This window comes from Erpetoichthys calabaricus, chromosome 2 (genome assembly GCF_900747795.2).
Source record: "Erpetoichthys calabaricus chromosome 2, fErpCal1.3, whole genome shotgun sequence".
NCBI lineage: Eukaryota > Metazoa > Chordata > Cladistia > Polypteriformes > Polypteridae > Erpetoichthys > Erpetoichthys calabaricus.
Genome location: NC_041395.2, coordinates 176,091,395 through 176,114,117, shown reverse-complemented (window position 1 = coordinate 176,114,117; position 22,723 = coordinate 176,091,395). Strand labels below are relative to the sequence as shown.

At 38.5% G+C, this 22,723-nt stretch overlaps 1 protein-coding gene across 2 annotated transcripts in view; it reads right to left on the bottom strand.

Moving 5' to 3' along the window:
* Nucleotides 1-382: 382 nt before the first annotated feature.
* The window catches only part of hdlbpa (high density lipoprotein binding protein a), a 64,752-nt gene continuing 42,411 nt past the window's right edge, over nt 383-22,723 (bottom strand). Inside the window, exons 15-28 of one of the 2 annotated variants that reach the window (XM_028794819.2) lie at nt 22,448-22,534; nt 22,220-22,351; nt 21,453-21,671; nt 15,806-16,027; nt 15,257-15,475; nt 14,928-15,063; nt 12,777-12,934; nt 12,271-12,375; nt 11,736-11,870; nt 10,201-10,344; nt 6,484-6,663; nt 5,246-5,362; nt 1,249-1,377; nt 383-1,099 (exon numbers count right to left, since the gene is read on the bottom strand). In XM_028794819.2, the coding sequence (XP_028650652.1) occupies nt 1,010-1,099; nt 1,249-1,377; nt 5,246-5,362; nt 6,484-6,663; nt 10,201-10,344; nt 11,736-11,870; nt 12,271-12,375; nt 12,777-12,934; nt 14,928-15,063; nt 15,257-15,475; nt 15,806-16,027; nt 21,453-21,671; nt 22,220-22,351; nt 22,448-22,534 (2,073 nt within the window). In that variant the 3' untranslated portion in view covers nt 383-1,009. The remainder of the gene's footprint in view (nt 1,100-1,248; nt 1,378-5,245; nt 5,363-6,483; nt 6,664-10,200; nt 10,345-11,735; nt 11,871-12,270; nt 12,376-12,776; nt 12,935-14,927; nt 15,064-15,256; nt 15,476-15,805; nt 16,028-21,452; nt 21,672-22,219; nt 22,352-22,447; nt 22,535-22,723) is intronic. The other variant, XM_028794820.2, reaches the window with a different exon arrangement.

The following is a 22,723-nucleotide window of genomic DNA, read 5'->3' as shown; positions in this document are numbered from 1 at the left end:
ACTGGAGTTGGACACCCCTGCGTAGTTAATTTCCCAGCTGACAGACAAGTGGTTGGTTTGAAATGCACCATTCTTTGATTAAATTTCAAAGCCAAAAAAAACAAAAAAAAACAAACACCAGACAAGACACTTTTGCTTTTTTTATTGTTTTTTTTTTGGTTGGACAATTAAAATTCCAGTGTTACCCAAGATCACACTTTTCCATTTCCTGTTCCATAATCTCTTTAACAAACTTTAAGGCCAAAGATGGTTGCTGCCGCGAGTATTGGGACATCACAGCATCTGGAAGACGTGATACTGACCAAGATAATTTTGGAAAAAAATCAAAAATTTCAATGAGAATTTGCACCCTCCCAAGATTTTTTTTTTTTTAATATATGTAATCATTTGGTTTAAGGTAATCAAGTTGCACATTTCCTGTTACATTATTGGTCTGCTCCCTGCTATTCAAAGCGCAAATTGTACAACCCTCTAAACATACTGTAGGAAAGGGGACAAGTGGCACATCTTAAGAGTTTAAATTCTCTGCGCTTGGCAGAGCCAAATAGTCCTTAGTGTTGTTGCTACAATCAAAGGTATGTGCAACACTGAAAGTCAGTTGGGGGTAGCAGAGCAGTAATCTTTATTCCTTACTGCAGAGGTTATTTTTAAAAAAAAAAAAAAAAGCAGACAACCAGCACCCAGAAATATCTGCTTAAAAAACTGACTTCTGCATTAAAGTAATCCCAAAACAAGGCACTATGCCACTAAAACAGATCTGTTCAAAGTGGCAAGAATCTGAATGTTCATTAGGCTAAAAAAATGTGGGGTTCAGGGAGAAATAGAAAAACACAACCTTGACATTTGAAAAGGTGATTAACATGGATGGGTCAGTGGGAGAAACGGGAAGCAGAGAAATCTGCAAATGAAGGAATTTATGGACACCATTTAGGGAGGCTGTTAAGGACTGAATTTTGAATTTGGCCAGTATCTAAAGAGGTCAGCGAACCAAAAGAAAAATGGCTCAGGCTTAAAAGCGCTTTGGGCCCCAAGCAGAATTCTTCTGAGCAACAGGGGTTCCAAAACTAGGGAAATCCTCGGAACTGCTCATATCTGGAGCCTAAAAAAAAAAAAAAAAAAAAAAAAAAAATTTTTTACAAAACTGCTCAGAAATAGAACACATTGCTTCTGTGAAAGAAGCAATGTTCAAGATAAAGAAAAAAAAAAAATCAAAAGGACCACTGAACACAAAGAAGTCTGGACACTCACCTTATCACTGGATGTCCAGGGTGCATCTCTAACAACAAAACCTTTTGAAGAACCCTTAAACTCCTCAGAGGAACCAGTCTTTGGCTTCATGTATGTCTGCATTGACTCAGATTCCACAACATCTGCCATCTGGAGGATAAAAAGATTAGTTTGTAAGAAATTCTGCCAATGTGAATAATTCGGCTTAAGGGTAGCCACAATAACTGATAGGCTCATTTTGCAACTGAAGCTCATGAGTTAATCCAGCATTTGTCCCCTTCAGAACCCCTCTCGTTTTAACAGACAAGAATGTTCTAAGACAGGAGAAATCAGTTTTATGGTGCAACAAAATTCTGAAAATTGCACTTTATTCATAAATCGGCAGGTCCTAGGCACAATGGGATGGGATATGGAAAAAAATTCATAAAAGGATTTTGTATGTTAAGTTTCAAAAGTATAAGCCAGAGTATAAACTTCAAAAGTGAACAGAATAGGACAATGTCAATTTCTGTATGTTACACTTAACAAGGAAATCTGATCAGTTCAGATGAAGTAAAACCAAATCTCTGCTAAAATCTGTAGAAACTCTTAACTGAAGATAGCAGTCAGTTTAAGGTAAGAGTCCCAGTACCATAAGGCCACTGCCCACATCAAGAGTTTAGTTTTACAACAGAGGCACTGTGTGAGATTTCCATGATTGAGAATTCTAATTCATGCCCTGTAAATTAGCGGGAAGTTTTCTGGGATTAGTTTCTCCATTATGCCTTGAATTAGCAGGTTCTCTCAATTTTAGAATGGTTACATTCAGGTAGTTTAAAGGATACAGAAATGCCAGACCAGACTAATGCTACACTATTACACTGAACAAAATGGATTGTTACTCTACAGTTTTACTGCAGTAAAGATCATGAGGATAAAGGTGATTTAAAGAACTAACAAGTACAATAAGGTTAAAAAGAACTTGTTAATTTGAACCTAGCACTGCACATTATATTGTACTCAAGAGGCATGGTCTACTTAAAACTTGGCATAAATGTTGTTGAAAGGAGAAACTTCACCTTTACATGAGTAGTGTTTGCCAAGGTCTTATCTGTAACAATCACTATGACTAACATACATTTGCATGTTCACATCATGTCTGCATGGGTTTCCTCCAGGAGCTACAGTTTCCTTCCAAAGTCCAAAAACATGCTGTTAGATTGGCAATGCCAGGGATTGTCCCAGCCTTGTGCCCACCTTTTCATCAGAACCTTGTTCTAGATAAGCAAGTTTAGAAAAGGGATGGATCAACCATTAACCAGTTTTTCCATTCGAGGTTGATGGTTCTGGAATATTAAAAGTCCACTCCATACATTTATAAGTGTGTACAGCATTGAGGTAGTAACTGGAATGGAGTATTCAGACCCCACAAACACTAATCTTAAGTTAACATCCTGGGATAGTATAAAGTCAAGACAACCCCTTTCAGGCCGAAAAAACCAACTACACTAAAGCTTGGGCAAAGTTGACCTTTCAGCAGAATAATTATTCCAAACACTTTGGGGGGGAAGCCACGGGAGGGCTCAAAAACAAGTAAAATGTCTTTCAATAGCTCAGTTAAAGCCTGCATCTCAAGCTGACTGAGAATCTGTGGCATTACATGGAAGACTGCAGTGTTCAAGTGCAGAAAAACAACCTGGAAGCAAATTTGCATGGAATGGTCCCAAAATCACTTCTGAACATGTAACAGCTTTGCATAGTTTAGCCCAAAAGACTTTTGCAGTGCTGTTTTGCAACAACAACAATTACACCATGGAGACTCCATTTGTGTTTAACACTAGAATCCCTGAATCCTACGAAAATTTTCACAATGCCGGGCCACTTCAAATTCCCTTGCACCTGAAGTCAGATGCCAAAATTCTCAGAGCTGAAGTCTATATCTGGGACTAAAGGTGTCTGGAATTGTATAGGGTAAGTAGTTATTTGGATTACATACATTTCATGTGTATTCTGTATCTACAACGATCTGTGTAAATGTAGGGCAACAGGAAATAAGGCTAGAAATGTTGAACACAATTTTTCATGTTACAGTAATTTACAAAATGTTGATGTGAAGTGTATAATGTGTGAAGACTGAAGTCCAAATATCAAACACTTTCACAAAAAGGTATAACAAGCTACACTTATGTAAAATGAATAATTTCTTTTTCTTCATTATTTTTTTAATATTACTGGCAATGTGTAAAAACTGAAGCCCAACTATCAAATCGATACAAAGTACACACGTCCAACTGGCTAGTGCAGAGGCAAAGACTGCTGCTTCATAATCAGGAGGTTGCGGGTTTGATTCCGGGTCCTCCTTGCATTTACTATTTTGAGTAGTGAGCTGCTATTACTACAGTATAATAAGAACTGTATAGTCTAACAGCTGGTGTAAATTTACGGTACTTGTAAAAGTTGGCACTGAAGAGAAGAGCAGACAAAATGCAGCTTGAATATTTCATCTTGGCGTCTTGTTGAGCAGACAGACACTGTACGAGGAAAAGCAACATCCTCCATAGACACTGCAAACATTTGTATCAGCATGACTTTTTAAATTCAGTTTTATTCTTGGATTCTTGAATTAAAAAAAAAGTGTTCATATGACATGTTGATATAAATGTGTACAAACAAAATTCTTTTAAAAGTACCATAAATTTACACAGGATGTTATTCACATCAAAATGTATGTTATATGATAATAGCAGCTCAATGCTCAAAGTACTAAATACGTAGAAGATGCAGGATTTGAACTTATTACCTTGCTATTGCTAAACAGTCATCCACTGCACCATCAGCACAGAGAAGCACTACCTCTGACAACTAATTGAAAATGAAACGTGTAAACACATACGTATGCGAACATTTTACACTGACCAAGTTAGGCTTCAGCAACATGTCAATTGAGCAATTTTTTTTCCTTCAGTTTTATTCTTTAATAAAAACATACTAGCTTCATTACCCCTTTTGTGAAAAGTGTTTCTTGGATATTTTGGCTTCAGACATGCTACGTCAAAGTTATGCAGTTATTACTATGACATGTGAAACATTGTTTTAGCCATGTCCAGCATTTGCCTTGCATTTTCTCCGAAATGTATACATTTCATGTGATGTCTACAATGATCTGTGTAAAAATAGAATGACAAAATTACGATATTACCTATAAAAAATTCCTTACACACATCGCCAGATAAATGCTTCAACACAGACTTCAGCAGGGTGATGTCTTCATCTAACTTAAGGATGAGGAGTGTAGCAAGCTGCATTCTGCTAATCTACACATTTGCAAAACAAAAGTGTACTATCAGCACAGTGATGAGGTGCTGCCAGCTTCTCAGTGTATGTCAGGAGATCGGGACAACGAAAAAATTGTAAAATTCTAGTGTTAAATGTTTCCTTGTTTTCATTAATTTGTGTGTTACATTGTCAGGGGGGGAACAGTTTCAGAATTTTTAAAACAGAGCCAAAACTAGTTTTACTCCATAACCAATCTTAAAGATTGAGTACTTTAAGGCAATGTCTAGTGCTTTACATTGAAGACATTCACACCTAAATTTATGTATAAAATATACAGTACATATACTATACATCTGCGGTGGGTTGGCACCCTCCCTGGGATTGGTTCCTGCCTTGTGCCCTGTGTTGGCTGGGATTGGCTCCAGCAGACCCCCGTGACCCTGTGTTTGGATTCAGCAGGTTGGAAAATGGATGGATGGATGGATATACTATACATACACATTTTTAGATGCAAAAATTTCCCTTGAACACTGTCATTTCAACTTTAGTAATATGGTCCACGGACTTCTTTGCACCTGCTGAATTTTCTAAGACACTAAAGCTGTTACAGATTTATTTATTTATTTATTTATTTTTAAGTTGACAAGCTTTTCATTTGAGTAAAATTATGCAGTACAATATAAATCATGACAAAATAAGTACTTGGCACCTACATTTAGACTACCCTCATAAAGACACTCAAACATGCTTCCTTCATACTTACATATTCTTCTTCCAGATTGAGCAGATGGTCAATTGCTTCATCTACATTTTCTGGAAGCCCAGTGACCGTAACAAGGTTAGGGTCTGGTGCACCACTCTGTGGAAACTTCAGATCCACCTGAACACACAAAAAGGTGTATATGGTTAAAAAAGTTTGACCATGCAGGTTTTGGAGAGAAACTTGGCAAATCCCACTACCCTATATATAAATACACACAAAGACAAGATGCTTTACAGACCAAGCATGATTTGAATATATGCTGCTATAAAAATTAAACACTTTAGTCAGAGTATAGCATCAACCCAATGAAACTTCTGGGCTATTGATCTGCTAATACAGTGGACCACTTTTTTTAAAAAAAAAAAAAAAAGTGCTGAAAACGCATTACTTTAACATGGCTTTCTCATAACTTCACTTTAATTTAATCTTGATACTCTGTATATTTAATTCATTATAGCTATTCATGGTGGCTCAAATCTGTACTAACCCCTACTCTTTTGTTTCTTTTCCCGGTTTTTTGTGGAGGCAACCTGTGTCACCACCACCTAATCAAAGCATCAAGATGTTCCTACATTGATGGATTAAAAGCCAGAAGTCTGCATGACCATCATCAAGTCCTTCCAGTGGGAACCCTAAATACAAAGAGGACTGTTCATTTATGTTAGGTAGAATGCCCAGAGGGGGCTGGGCAGACTCATGGTGTAGAACCCCTGCAGTTTTTTTTTTTTCTCTCCCATCTGGAGTTTTTTTTTTTTTTTGTTTGTTTGTGTTTTTCTGTCCCCCTTGGTCATTGGACCTTACTCTTATTCTATGTTAATTGTCTTATTAATTCTTACTGTCTATCATGTAAAGCACTTTTAGCTACATTTGTATGAAAATGTGCTATATAAATAAATGTTGTTGTTGTTGGTCAGTTAATTAGCAGAGGAGGTTGTTAAATCGGTTTAAGCTGCTGTGGTGTTAATGAAGTTAACAGGTGCACTAGAGGGGCAACAATGAGACCCTTCATAACAGGAATGGTTTAACTGGTGGAGGCCACAGACATCTTTTGAGGATTTATACCCCCCCCCCCCCCCCCCCACCCCCATTGAGATCTGATGCATTTTCAAAGTGTTCCTTTCATTTTTTGAGCAGTTTTAGTTTTAAGATGGCCTGAACCTTATGAGGAGTTTAACATCTAGAATACTGCACTACTGTTTACTATTTAAAAGCATTTCTCCATGATTTTTTTCTCTCACCTTAAATTCATCCATGATTTTACGGATACCTTTGCCACGCCCTCCAATGATACGTGCATGAACACGGTGGTCCAAAGTGATATCTTCAGAAATCATCTCCTCCAGTTCTCCAACAATGCGCATTATGGAGTCCCGGGCTGCCTCTGCATTTTTTTCATATCCGGTAATGGTAATCTGATCCTGCACAACATACAAATTAGTACATTTTTTAAATTCTTCTAATTTATGCACTACAAGCTTACAAGGTGATACAAGTATAGAACTCCCAATAGGCCCAACATATGAATATCCAGATACAAAATACCTGGTTACTCCAGTTGAGGTGTAATGACAACACTAACTTGGTTTTTCATATTCCTATACATACACTTGTTCTGGGTGCTAAAAACCCACTCTGGAATCTCTGGATAATTTCAAAATCTTCAATCCTCCACTTTCATTAAAAGCAAGGCAGTAGCTAGTCTAAAGCAGTACATGAAGAGTACAAGATGGATTTCTCAAGACTCCTTACAAATTCTCACTATGTAAAGATGTATTAGCACTACTCAGCAGCTCATAAAAAACCACCCCAATCACCTCCCGTGTCAAGCAGAACCACACCACAAAAGTCTGCAGGATACACCAATAATAAAGTTTTATTAGAATGATTACTGCCTTATGCCCAAGCATACATGTAAAATCTTTTCTGGCCATATTATATGCCCAGACAGAATAGGTCTCTAAAAGGGAATGAGGTTAAGAACATTAAATGGCTGTTGGTTTCTTTTATTTCCAATGGTCCAGATTACTAGCAGTTGCTAGAATTCCACAGACTGCTTCGTTTTAAAGAACAACTGACTGAATACAGTGTAATACAATATAAAAATTTAAATTCCAGGACAATGGGGCCTGTGTATTTTAATAAAACCACCACATTTTATCAATAGGCATTAGTCCTGGTTATTGGCGTTGGGTTTTAAAAAAAAAAAAAAAAAATGCGCCCAATAAAGTATGCAAGGACAGTATTATAAAGCATAGAGCCTAAGAATCTAAAATGCCCAAAACTTTTCAAAATTGTATAAATGAAAGCCAGTGCAAAGAATGATGGAGGAGGTGATTAAGTCACCACTGTTGAAATAGTTGCCTGGTCAGACTAGTACAGGCCAAATCATGTGTGAGATTATACATTCGGGCAGCATGTCTTTCATGAAAGATGCCTCCGGCAAATTCAGTATACCTAATTTACACTTTCAAAGTGTAAATGTTTAGGCAGGTATCAGTCTAATACATACCTGGCACAAATGCATTGATATATAAAACCACAGAAAGCTCACACCAAATCTTCTCCATGCCATTTTCGTTTTAAAAAAAAGATATCACTCATTCACAGGCAACTTTGTTGAGCCAACATTATACAGTGGGGCCAAAAAAGTATTTAGTCAGCCACCAATTGTGCAAGTTCTCCCACTTAAAAAAATGAGGCCTGAAATTTTCATCATAGGTATACCTCAACTATGAGACAAAAAGAGAAAAAAAAAATCCAGAAAAATCATTGTCTGATTTTTGAAGAATTTATTTGCAAATTATGGTGGAAAAAAAAACTATTCGGTCAATAACAAAAGTTTCTCAATACTTTGTTATATACCCTTTGTTGGCAATGACAGAGGTCAAACGTTTTCTGTAAGTCTTCACAAGGTTTTCACACACTGGTGCTGGTATTTTGGCCCATTCCTCCATGCAGATGTCCTCTAGAGCAGTGATGTTTTGGGGCGGTCGCTGGGCAACTCGGACTTTCAACTCCCTCCAAAGATTTCCTGTGGGGTTGAGATCTGGAGACTGGCTAGGCCACTCCAGGACCTTGAAATGAGTCTTACGAAGCCACTCCTTCGTTACCCGGGCGATGTGTTTGGGATCATTGTGATACTGAAAGACCCAGCCACATTTCATCTTCAATGCCCTTGGTGATAGATTGAGTGAAAATCTCCTTCCGACGATATATGGCCCCATTCATTCTTTCCTTTACACTGATCAGTCGTTCTGGTCCCTTTGCAGAAAAACAGCCCCAAAGCATGAGGTTTCCACCCCCATGCTTTATAGTAGGTATGGTGTTCTTTGGATGCAACTCCGCATTCTCTCCTCCAAACACGACGAGGAGAGTTTTTACCAAAAAGTTCTACTTTGCTTTCATCTGACCATATGACATTCTCCCAATCCTCTTCTGGATCATCCAAATGCTCTCTAGCAAACTTCAGACGGGCCTGCAACATGTACTGGCTTAAGCAGGGGGACACGTCTGGCACTGCAGGATTTGAGTCCCTGGCGGCGTAGTGTGTTACTGATGGTAGCCTTTGTTACTTTGGTCCCAGCTCTCCGCAGGTCAAACAAGGTCCCTTCGTGTGGTTCTGGGATTTTTGCTCACCGTTCTTGTGATCATTTTGACCCCACGGGGTGAGACCTTGCATGGAAGCCCAGATTAAGGGAGATTATCAGTGGTCTTGTATGTCTTCCATTTTCTAATAATTGCTCCCACAGTTGATTTCTTCACACCAAACTGCTTACCTATTGCAGATTCAGTCTTCCCAGCCTGGTGCAGGTCTACAATTTTGTTTCTGGTGTCCTTTGACAGCTCTTTGGTCTTGGCCATAGTGGAGTTTGGAGTGTGACTGAGGTTGTGGACAGGTGTCCTTTATATTGATAACGAGTTCAAACAGGTGCCATTAATACAGGTAACGTGTGGAGGACAGAGGAGCCTCTTACAGAAGAAGTTACAAGTCTGAGAGCCAGAAATCTTGTTTGTAGGTGACCAAAGTAATCCCTCGCTATATCGCGCTTCGACTTTCGCAGCTTCACTCTATCGCGGATTTTATATGTAAGCATATTTAAATATCGCGGATTTCTGCGGACAATGGGTCTTAATTTCTGGTACATGCTTCCTCAGTTCGTTTGCCCAGTTGATTTCATACAAGGGACGCCATTGGCAGATGGCTGAGAAGCTACCCAACCACAGCGTGTATTATGTATTAAATAAAACTCCTCAAATATATTGTGAGCACGGGGGCTGTTCGCACCCCTAGAGGATACGGCCGCTCCTCAAAAAACACTGAAAGATTACCTTCACATGTTTGTTTGCAGTGTTTGAATAAAGTTCCTGTCTCTCTACAACCTCCTGTGTTTCTGTGCAAATCTGTGACCCAAGCGTGACAACATAAAAATAACCATATAAACATATGGTTTCTACTTAGCGGATTTTCACCTTTCGCGGGGGATTCTGGAACGCAACCCCTGCGATCGAGGAGGGATTACTGTACTTATTTTCCACCATAATTTGCAAATAAATTCTTTAAAATCAAAATGTGATTTTCTGGATTTTTCTCATTTTGTCTCACATAGTTGAGGTATACCTATGATGAAAATTACAGGCCTCTCATCTTTTTAAGTGGGAGAACTTACACAATTGGTGGCCGACTAAATACTTTTTTGCCCCACTGTAGATTGTTTTAGTTATCACATTCGCGTTAGACTATCAAAAAGGTTTAACAATGCCATTTTATAAGTGACAATCTCAAAAATTATTGCAGTGTTTGGAGGAGAGTTGTGTTCAACAACCCTGAAAAAGCCTGTTGCCACAGTGAACACTGCAGGTGGACAGTTAAATTAGCAAAATGATAACATTGTTAAAAGCACTTGCATCCATCAGACCAACACCCAACTGAAGATGAAGTCAATGATCAGTAATACCTGATTTTCATCATTCTTGTCTGGAAATTGAATGTTAACATCATGCTCTGTTCTGATCTGGGTGATGACTGCTCCTTTTCGGCCAATAATTTTGGGGTGATACTTTGGATCCACAGAAATAGTTAACTTGAAACTTCTCAGAGCCTGAAGGAATGAAGCAAGACAAATGTACAATTTTAGAATTCTGTACACGGCATAGAGTAGGCTAGAAACAGTGATTGAAACATCCAGGAGACAGATGTAAGTGTATTTGTGCAGTAATTACCAAGTAGTGATTTATTATAATGTAAAATGCAAGATGGATAGGGGCATATTTTGTCAACATGAGAACCAACAAGGTTTCAGGTAGTGGGATTATATAGATCATTGTAATTAACAGAAAACAGACAGTTTTACACGATGTTTAGCCTTTTAATACATTTGAATTTCAGTGTGGTAGGAGTTGCACTTTTGGTTGAACGTGCAAGAAAGAATTTGGCTGTTAATACTGGTTGAGCATCCCTAATCCAAAATACGAAACTTTTCCAGAAAGTGGAAAATTCCACACTGGACCTCACTTGCCGAAGTGGGCACATGACCAACGTGTTAAAAAAAGATTACCAGATGTAAAACAAAAAGCTGGAACTTATAATTTATGACCGATTTCTTCAAACTTTCTTCAGGGTTTCTCAAATTTATTTAAAAAAAAAAAAAAAAAAAAAAAAAAAAAAAAAAAAAAGCAGATAAAATCAGCCTACACACAAATACAAAGTACATTGTAGAAAAGCATATTAAAGTCCTCACTTCAACCTACAGCAAGTCTGGAATGACTTTTTGCTATAAAATACAATTTTGTATACCATGTAAACATGCTAGATTTAAAACTGTTGCAATATTGTACTTCAAAACGTGAATACAGAGCACTTTAGCCATTGCCGTAGGTATGAGGCTGGAAATGGATGACAATTTTAATTTGTATTACTTCTTGTGGTTGGGGGGGTTTTGGGAGAGAATTGCTGGGCTATGGGCAAAGTATATTGGTGAAACATTCAAGTCTGCATAATTGGAAGATATGAAGTTATGTGCAACCCATTCAGCAAAAACTCCAACATAAGCCAAATCTGTAATAGTAATAATAATAATAATAAATTTTATTTATATTGCACTTTATATTTTAGCAATCCCAAAGTGCTACAGAGTAAAAATAGAAAATAAAATAAAAAAAAAAAAAAAAAAAAAAAAAAAAAACACAGAAGAGTCTATAAAATACTTTAACAAAATGACTTTCTAAAAAGATGAGTTTTTAGGTTTCGCTTAAAGGCCTCAGTCGACTGTGGGGCTCTCAGGTAATCAGGGAGGGCATTCCACAGCCTCGGCGCCACCGATGGACAATACAGGATTAGGCAAGTTTCAAAAGTCAGATGTAGAAAATATGCTCCACAGTAAGCTTTTCACTTTAAAACTACCCTTGTGTGTTAAATGGAGGGGATGAAGAGATTTCCCTTTATCATTACACAAATGTTTCTGTAGGCAGTCCTTAAAAGCAATAGTCTTACCCGATCCTCCTGTTCAGCCTGCAATTCTCTGACTCTATCCAACAGTCCAGCTTTTGCCCGGTCTAGATTGCATGCCAGCCCAGTGATTGAAATTATATTAGACTGAAGCTCTGGAGCAGGTACTTGAATGTTTACCTGTTTAAAAAAATAAATAAAAAAAAAGCCATTAATTTGTCGTCAATAGAAAGTTCCTATCAGCAATTCCTATCAGGTGTGAAAACCTTCAGTGTCAAGAACAGAGAGAAACGAGGCAACACACCTCAAAAAAAAAAAAGAAAAAAAAAAAAAAAGATTATAACATATTGTAACCAAGCTATAGCCAGTAAAATTGGATAGTACAGTTCACACCAAATACTAAGGCCTACAAGCAAAAAGAAATGTCAAAAACACTAGTTTTGCTACTTATGCACTCTTATAATGGAGCCCAGATTGAAACCTATTTACTTAATGACATCTACAATCCAGAATTCCTAGGGGACTCCACTTTATTTCTGACTAGTTATACATTTTGCCATATTTTAGTAAGGTACAGTACCTCATATTCGTCCATCATCTTACGAATTCCACTTCCTTTTTGGCCAATGATGTAACGATGAAGGTCAAAGGGTACATCAACCTCAATGGTAACTGGAACTAGAGCCTGTAGTAAACAGTTAAAGCCATTTAAACAGTCCTAAACAAATGTTTAAAATAAACTGCCAACAGTAATAATTCTTTGCATTTATATAGCGCTTTTAGACCCATCCCCCCATATTGGTGTCTTAACCTTTTGATAAATACCACCAAACTTAAGCCTAAAGACAAGTGTAGCTATTTTCAGAACTGTGCGAGATCTAGGTTTTTAGCCAAATACTTTTGTATATACAGATGCAAAAAAGTCCAAAGTGATTTTGTAAAACTTATTCAATATACAAAATTCTCTTTACAGAAATAAGATTACCAAAATGCCAATTCACACCATAAATATTTGCGGCTGTAATATATTTGGGCATTATAAAAAGGTGTAAATGCTAAAACTGAAGTCATATCAGAAAAACCTACCTTAAGTGATTCCACAGCAGCCTCGCACCTTTCTTTGCGTCCAGAAAGGATAATGATATCACATTTTTTGGGAGCAGCTGGGTCCACCGTCTCCTTCACCTCATCAGTAGCTTCCCCATTTTCTTGGGGAGTAGACTCTACAGGAGAAGTAGCAGCTGCTGATATACAAACATTTAAATAAGCATTTTTGTAACTGCATGCTATAGCAGAATGACCAATAGTGTAACATTTTTCTCCTATTTTAAATTACAGTGCATCCAGAAAGTATTCACAGCGCGCCACTTTTTCCACATTTTATGTTACAGCCTTATTCCAAAATGGATTACATTCATTTTTCCCCCCCTCAGAATTCTACACACAACACCCCATAATGACAATGTGGAAAAAGTTAACTTGAGATATTTGCAAATTTATTAAAAATAAAAAAATTGAGAAAGCACATGTACATAAGTATTCACAGCCTTTGCCATGAAGCTCAAAATTGAGCTCAGGTGCATCCTGTTTTCCCTGATCATCCTTGAGATGTTTCTGCAGCTTAGTTGGAGTCCATCTGTGGTAAATTCAGTTGATTGGACCTGATTTGGAAAGGCACACACCTGTCTATATAAGGTCCCACAGTTGACAGTTCATGTCAGAGCACAAACCAAGCATGAAGTCAAAGGAATTGTCTGTAGACCTCCGAGACAGGATTGTCTCGAGGCACATATCTGGGGAAGGTTACAGAAAATTTTCTGCTGCTTTGAAGGTCCCAATGAGCACAGTGGCCTCCATCATCCGTAAGTGGAAGTAGTTCGAAACCACCAGGACTCTTCCTAGAGCTGGCCGGCCATCTAAACTGAGCGATCGGGGGAGAAGGGCCTTAGTCAGGGAGGTGACCAAGAACCCGATGGTCACTCTGTCAGAGCTCCAGAGGTCCTCTGTGGAGAGAGGAGAACCTTCCAGAAGGACAACCATCTCTGCAGCAATCCACCAATCAGGCCTGTATGGTAGAGTGACCAAACGGAAGCCACTCCTTAGTAAAAGGCACACGGCAGCCTGCCTGGAGTTTGCCAAAAGGTACCTGAAGGACTCTCAGACCATGAGAAAGAAAATTTTCTGGTCTGATGAGACAAAGATTGAACTCTTTGGTGTGAACGCCAGGCATCATGTTTGGAGAAACCAGGCACGCTCATCACCAGGCCAATACCATCCCTACAGTGAAGCATGGTGATGGCAGCATCATGCTGTGGGGATGTTTTTCAGCAGCAGGAACTGGGAGACTAGTCAGGATAAAGGGAAAGATGACTGCAGCAATGTACAGACGCATCCTGGATGAAAACCTGCTCCAGAGCGCTCTTGACCTCAGACTGGGGCGACGGTTCATCTTTCAGCAGGACAACAACCCTAAGCACACAGCCAAGATATCAAAAGGAATGGCTTCAGGACAACTCTGTGAATGTCCTTGAGTGGCCCAGCCAGAGCCCAGACTTGAATCCGATTGAACATCTCTGGAGAGATCTTAAAATGGCTGTGCACCGACGCTTCCCATCCAACCTGATGGAGCTTGAGGTGCTGCAAAGAGGAATGGGCGAAACTGGCCAAGGATAGGTGTGCCAAGTTTGTGGCATCATATTCAAAAAGACTTGAGGCTGTAATTGCTGCCAAAGGTGCATCAACAAAGTATTGAGCAAAGGCTGTGAATACTTGTGTACATGTGATTTCTCAGTTTTTTATTTGCAAAAACCTCAAGTAAACTTTTTTCACATTGTCATTATGGGGTGTTGTGTGTAGAATTCTGAGGAAAAAAATGAATTTAATCCATTTTGGAATAAGGCTGTAACATAAAAAATGTGGAAAGTGATGCACCGTGAATACTTTCCAAATGCACTGTATATAGTGAATGTGAAAGACATTGAAAACACACATCCTGCAAGAATTACTCTAGTTGTATTCTAAATGTGATAGATCATATCACATTTTAAAGTTTGTATCATTGCCAAAGCTGTTCATTATAACTATGTAGATTAAATAAAAATTACTTTGTTCGCACCTAGTGGCTTGAAGTGTAGACTACAGTACTTTTAGTAAAGGTAACTGAAAGACTGCTAAAGGTTTTTTAACCCCCAACCACCATCTTACATCTTCATATTTTATCCTGCATGTTTTGCCCACCTTGGTCTTCCCGGTCTGGAAATTTAATCTGCACATTATGATCTCTGGTTATCTGCTGAATGCGAGAGCCTTTAGGACCCATGATTGAACGATGAAACTTCTGAGGAATCACACATTCTATTGTGACTTGGGCATCCTGGAAATAAAAAGGATATTTACATATACACCAAGCAGCCTTTTCATCTATAATTTCAATCATCAATCCACAAAAAAAAAAAAAAAAAAATTGTAAAAAAGTGTTAACCTGAACCACATGGACACAATCTGCATTTTACTGGGAGCTGGGAGACAAAAGTCCACCCACACAATACATCCTCAGCATTACTCACCAAATCCTCAATGATCTCCAGCATGCGTTTTTTGGCTGCCTCAACACAGTCCTTTGCACCCTTTAATGTGACCTTATCACTCTGGCTACCAGTTCGAGGAAAGCTGACCATGACACCACCATATTCTTCTGCAATTTCACGAAGGACTTGTCCACGCCGAGCTACAAAATACCGGTGGTGTTTCTGGTCTACAGCCATTGTGTCCTCAACCACATTTTCCTAATTGAGTGAAGAGGGGAAAGGTATTAAAAGGAGGAGAGAGAAAAAAAAACAAAAAAACTACACATTAAACTGAAAATATGGTCTAGTGGAAGGTTTTGAAGCAGTACATTTTTAACGAGACATACTCCCCAGCATAAGCTTGACTTGCATGTATCCTTTGCTTCCTGGCAATTTTGAATCATAAACACCCAATGTACAACTCAAACAACATGTGTTAAGAACCTTTTGCGATTTATACCAAAACTTTGGCTAGACAAATCATTATGTAAACTTTAAGCACTGCAAAAGGAGCTTGTGTTTAAGTTCATTCTAAAATGTTAATCTTACCAGATTTTTAATTAGGGTCTCCAGCTCTTTCTGCGCTTCTTTGACAGCCTCCTCAGTCCCTACAACTGTAATCAGTTCCTGATCTTTGTCATCCGCTGTAGGAAAGATGATCCTGGCTCCAGTGCTGTCTCTAACCTTGCGGATGTTTCCACCACCCTTTCCAATCAAGAATTTATGGTATTCTGGCTTGGCTCGCAACTCAACTGAGAAGCTCTTTGTTTGCTGGGAGAAAATAAAAAGTACAAACTTATATATATATATATATATATATATAAAAAAAAACTCAAATTAAAATGAGCTTCAGTTTTTGAAATAGGGAAAACAGTCTAAAGAAGCACAATGCAAAACTAAAATTAAGAAGCAGAGTTGCTTGCTTGTGTGCAAAGCTCACAGCACACTTAAAACATTAAGTACACGTGATCAATTTAAAGACTCAAATGAACTCCCATAACCTCTCAATGATCATTGTCTATCCCAGCAAGCTGGTACACTCGGCAATTTGACTCCCCTCCCCACCAAAATTACACTAGCAGAATTCCTAGATCCTCCTAGGCTAGCCGGGAGATAAACGAGTCTTGACAATATCAACACCATTGCCAAAAAAAACCCTGGTAACTCCCTGCTTACCCATATCCATCTGAATAGCCCCAAAATGGCACCAACAGAGTAGCTTTGGTACTGGCCCAAGCAAAATCGATTTTTTGGAGCAACAGTACCCTATTTCTGGACAACCACTAACATTGCATGAAAGGCCTCCTTTTTCATATTGACCGCTTCCATTACAGATATTCAGCAAGTTACAAAACTGCTGCCGTGCCAGGAGTCAAGAAAACTTCTGGCCACAGCCATTTCTGGTTACCTGTTTTGTCAAGGGGGTGGGGTGGGGAAACAAAAAATCTCAGTTTACAAGCTACAAGAGGAGGCAAAGTTCCACATGCCTCTGTTCAAAAAAGTGCAATTCCCAGCATACCCGCAGCACCTTTGGAATTTTGCCTATTTTTATAATAAAAACCCCACCCCACACACAGCTAATTAGTAAATAATTCCATAGCTACACTTGTGGCAACTGTTGAGAAAATTATTGTGTTGACAAAGGAAACACCCATTTATTATATTTTCATTTTGAGATTACGGCTTAATTCACATTTAGGTAATTCTAAACCTACAAGAAAATCCAAACATTATGCAGAAATAAAACTAAACCTACACTTTTAAGCAAAAGTTAACCAAGTAACCATTCTCTTTGTGGGGTGGGTGGGTGGGATAAGTGTTTGGGAATTCAGTACACCTATTCTGGCAAAATCAGTCTATGTATTGGTCCACAATTGATACTTACATTTTTCCGCCAAAATAAATTACCATTCTGTAGAACTGCATAACTAAGAGCTGGGAACAAAATCATACATGTACTACTATTGTCTTGAGCTTGACAGTAGCTATAGACTACATTCATTGGTTATTTTGCACTCACCTTCAATATGAAGTATTTTCTTTGAGGAATTTCTGGCTTGTTTAAATTAGGCTAATGGAACTCATTAAAACATACTGGTGGCAGAAGTGAAAAATCTCTGAATTCTTAGATTTTATATTCTATCAAAATACAAGAAGCACTATCAAGCTGTAGAACATTCTAGTACCAGGACATAAGATTCCAATTACCGTATTTACCCGTGTACCACACGCACATTTTTTCCCCCCGAAAATTAGCATTAGAAAATCAGGTGCACATCATACATGAGTAATATGGTAGGGTTTTGTTTGTTTTTGAATCACTTTGGCGTCATTCAGCATGGATAGTAGCAAGCGTTTACACTCCTTCATGGCGGGAGAGAAATTAAAAGTGATTTTGGAAGCAGAGAAGATAGGAAATTGGGCAGCAGGTCGCAAGTATGGTGTTCCAGAGTCTTGTGTTTGAGACTGGCGACAGAAGAAAAACTTTCGTCATTGCAACAGACAGGCATTTTGTGGAAAACGTGCCCAGTTCCCACAAGTTGAAGTTGCTCTCGCTGATTACATTCAAGACAGGCGTCAGCTTGGATATGCAGTGTCCACGGCAATGATTCAGATGAAAGCTCGTGATATAGCAAAAGAATGTGGAATACCAATCACTCAGTTCAAAGCAAGCCGCGCATGGATTACACGCTTCATGAGAAGGAATGGCTTATCAATAAGACGCCGCACGACCATTTCGCAGTGTATCAGACAAATAAAAGTTGCTAGCTTTCGAAAAATCCATTATTCAGTTGAGGCAGCAGAAAACCTATTTAATGGGGCAAATTGGTAATGCTGATCAAACACAAGTTTATTTTGAGAACCCCTCAAACACTACTGTTAATGCAGTCGGAGACAAGAGTGTCCGGGTACGCACGGGAGGCAGAGAGAAGCAGCGGTGTACTGGGATGTTGACGATTCTTCCGGATGGAAAGAAACTACCGGCGCACATATTTAAAAGGAAGACCTTGCCGAAAAATGAGAAGTTTCCTCCTGGGATCATCAGAGCTCAACAAAAGGGTTGGATGGACAATGGTTGAAGTGTGTGGCAACATCGGCCAGACAGTCTCCTGAAAATCCCAAACATGTTGGTCATGGACAGCTTTCGTGGCTATTTAACTGAAGGTGTTAAAAAAAAAAAAAGAAAGATGGGAAAACAGATCAAGTGATAATTCCTGGAGGCATGACTTCGCTCCTCTAACCTCTAGAGCAGGGGTAGGCAATGTCGGTCCTGGTGAGCCGCAGTGGCTACAGGTTTTCATTCCAACCCAATTGCTTAATTAGAAACCAATCATTGCCAATCTCAGACCTTATTTAATTTTATGGCTTGTTAGTCTGTGCAATGTAAGGCTCTTATATCGTAGATTTTTTTTCCTTTCCAAGGATATCATCCAAATGATATGAAGCCTAAAACAGATCATTTTCAGTCTGTCACATTTTTCTATTAAGTGTTTTATTAAATCAAACAGTGCATGATGAACACACACAGATGTAATTGGAAAAAAGCTAGCTGGAGAACTGCTGGCTGCTTTGTCTTACACATCTTATTGCTAATAAGGAGCAATTAAAACACTGAATGCAGCAGTTTAAGATTGAAATAAGCAATTAAGGTTGGAGAACCTTAACAAGCGAGACCACTAAAATGAAGCATCAAAATGTCACTTAAGCAATATGTGCTTCATCAGCAATAATTGAGCTCTCGTTAAGGAACTGGGTTGGAACAAAAACCTGCACATACTGTGGCTCACCAGGACCGACGCTGCCTACCCCTGCTCTAGAGGTCTGCATTAAATCGGCCGTTTAAGGCTCATGTATTAAGAATGTACACCGAATGGGCTGCAACAGCGGTACACGACAATGGCAAAATAAAAGCCCCAACATTGATCCAGGCACACATCTGCGCCATCGCTGCTTGGAAGCTTATTCCAGAGGATTTGTTGTGAAAAGCTTCAAAAAGTGCAGCATATCCAACAGCATCGATGGAAGTGAAGACACCTTATGGGGAAACGACGACGTCAGCAGTGGTGAATCCGAATCCAGCACCGAATCGGAAGATGATTAAACTGGAATACTCTGGTGAGCACAATAATTTTCCACTTGCTGTTATAGTCCTTTACCGATTGTCTATACAGTTCTCTTCTTGTTTCACAGGGCTATTTGTCATTCCCACCTTTCGCAGTATGGTGCGACAAACACTGAACATTCTGTATTAGGGGTACTGCTTACAGTTAGTACTCCAATACAATATACTGCATCATGTGCGGAAAGAATTAAACTAGACAATTATTCTCCATTACAGTGATTCACGTCGGTGTCTTACTCCAACCTCACTCGCTTCCTATACAATCACAACGCGCGCCGTACACGGGGCAAAAAATTTTTTCCGCAATTTTCTTTGTAAAAATTAGGGTGCGTGGTACACGAGTAAATACAGTAATATGGAGTGAAATTGAAAGGACTGAGGATGCCTGGACTCCAGTTCAAGAAAAAAAAAAAAAAAAAAAAAAATGAAACCTTGATATGCTAGCTTTGAAGTCTACTTATTCAAGTTTCACTTGTGCCTTATTTGTACCCCAAAAGTGCATAGCACACCCTTTATTCACACTATGGACTATCAAAATATGGAATATTCAACAATGTACAAAGTTTACTTTAAGCAGACTTCTGTGCCCTAATGTTGCTGAAAAATTTAAACAGATGACACCTAAAACTACCTAATAAGTAGGTAGGTGCTGGAACTGATAGCAAGTATTGGAACATTCTGCATCACTATACATCAGCCAAACTGACTTGCACACTTTGTGCCTTCTGTAGATATCAGAACCTATAGCTTCTGTACACCATCTCCCAGACTGAAGATTGTTTATTGGTACATGCATAACAATACAGCACTGCTGCCTAGCTCCCAATGCAAACGTCTGTTCGGGGGGAAAATGACTTGTTTCCAGGCAAGGCCAAGTGGATATTTTATGCCTTACCTCAACTCCCTAATGCTCTTCAAGTATATAAAAATTTAGAATCACTACTTGTTCTTTGCACTTTTCATTTAAAATGTACCTGGGCTCTTCTACTCTGCTTGATGTGGGGCATAAGACTGAAGAATTCCCTTTTACCTGCACATTAGTGGTACACTACATACTAACATCTGCTACAGACTTGCAAGGCCAAAAGTGGAGCTAAAGCTGGTAGATTATGAATTCTATAGTACAGGGAGCACAAGATCTTACAATTAAGGTTATATAATTTAACCTTAAAAACCACTCAGTCCTAGAAAATAATGAGAACCCCCACATATGTGGTGTATTTGAGTGGTTTTTCCTTAAAAAAAAAAAAAAAAAAAAAAAGTCCTAAAATGGACAAAACCACATCTATTACTCCCAACCACGTCTCTCTAGAGTCCCGATTCTCTTTCAAAAGGACCACTAGTTGGGGCAAATTATTCCTAAAAAGCAAACTTTGATGTCAGACTTGTCAAAAAGCGATTCAAAAGACGTGACAAGGATTAAAAACTATTGCTACAAAAACTGACTATACTACCACCACACTAACAGTGTTAGCTACACCAGCGTAGAAATCACAGCAGTGGACTTCAGAAAAGAATGAACCGTATTTTTTTAAAGCTAATTAGAAAGACCACAGCCTTAAAAGGTTAGTAAGGAAAGTAAAATATTTAATGGATTTGTTAGTATTGGTCACGTGGATTGTCATCTGTTACCACAAATCACTAGAGCTAGGCAATCCTAATAGACTATCTTTCAAGGAGCAGGCTTAAAAATGCTGCTAAGACTAGAAACTGTACCAAATGTATAGTCAGGGATTAAACTTAAGTATTTATGGTGGGGTGGATGTTGGATAGACCAGATCTACCACCATTTGTTCATATTTACAGAATGGGGTAGGAGGGAAAAAAAAAAATGCATTTTATAGTGATTGACTTTCTAACTCAATGATTGTCTAGTGGTTTGTCAGTGAAGATCAAGGCAGTTAGTGCACTGCAAGAGTGAGCAGGTTCTGGGGCTAGCTGTAAATCCAACCAGGCTTGGGCAAACATCAGAAGACCAGAATTTGTTGCAGCAAGTGTAGAGTTATTGGAGGGGAATAAAAGGTATAGCAGAATATTTTTTGTAAATGAAATAAAAGTTGCAGTTTATCCTACCTTTTCCTCAGCCAGTGAAAGAAGCTGACGCTTTGCTTTTTCTACATCTTCTGCTGGACCCCTGATGGTTACAGTGTCATTTCCAGAACCTTCTGATGGAAAATGGATATGAACTCCACCACATTCTTCCATGATTGAGCGTACAAAACGCCCTTTTGAGCCAATCAGAGAGTTGTGCAGTTTGGAAGGGATAGATACTTCTATTTCAGCAATATCTGCCTGTAAATACAGTGCTCATTAACTAATTTTGAAAAGGTCTGTTTTACTACAGCAACCATTCATGACAAAATTCAACAGCGATGCTATAATGCAGGGATTACAAGCAGGCAACTTCTGCTCTTCCATTTAAGTGACCAAATTTACAGACAGAGGTTTGCCAGTAAATTAAAAATCCAGTTTGGATAAACACAAATTTGCAAGAAATGTTTCACACAAAGGGCATCATTTACATGTGTCAAATATGCAACAGGTTTTGAATGCACAGTGAAATTGTGGTTATTTTTCAAAGTGAATTTTGCAAAACTTGATGCTTATTTAATTCAAATCTAGTATTGGAAACACTACAACTAACACAGGCCTAGCAAAATAATTCTTTACCCTAATATAGTGAATACACTAATCTATTTTATAACGGCTTTGAAACTTCATTCACCAAATAGCAGTGCTGCACTCAAAACATTTAACCAAAATGGATTAAGATGCATACTATAAAAATGGACGGTTTCACATGGATTAATTTGTAATTCATTTTACTGTAATTCCCTTACCAGTTCTTTCTGAATTGCCAGAATGCGATTTCGTGCGGCTTCACAGTTTACTTTTTTCCCAGTAATAACTATTACTTCAGAATTGCTGTTTTCTGCTGGAAGGTCTATTCTTGTATTGGTCTCTTCGCGAATCTTAAAACAAAAAAAGTTTCCCTGTGTTAAGACTGGAAAGAACTTTTGTAAACAGACCATATTATAAAAGCATTTACATTCTATGCAATGATTTACCTTCTTAATGTTTGCACCACCTTTCCCAATGATATTTTTATGAAACTGCTTGAAGATTGGAACTGAAACAGAGTAACTGTTCTCAACCTGTAAGTAATGCAAAACAAAACATTAGAAGGTGAAAAAAATTTGGTGGGCTGTAGATAGGGAATTGAAGTGTTATGGAAGAACACAAGGGCTCCGATGCCATAAACTTGCTTTTGTCTTGAGCATGAACCAACCCAATTTTTAGTATTAGATATTTTAATTCAAATCAGATCAGACACCAACCATTAG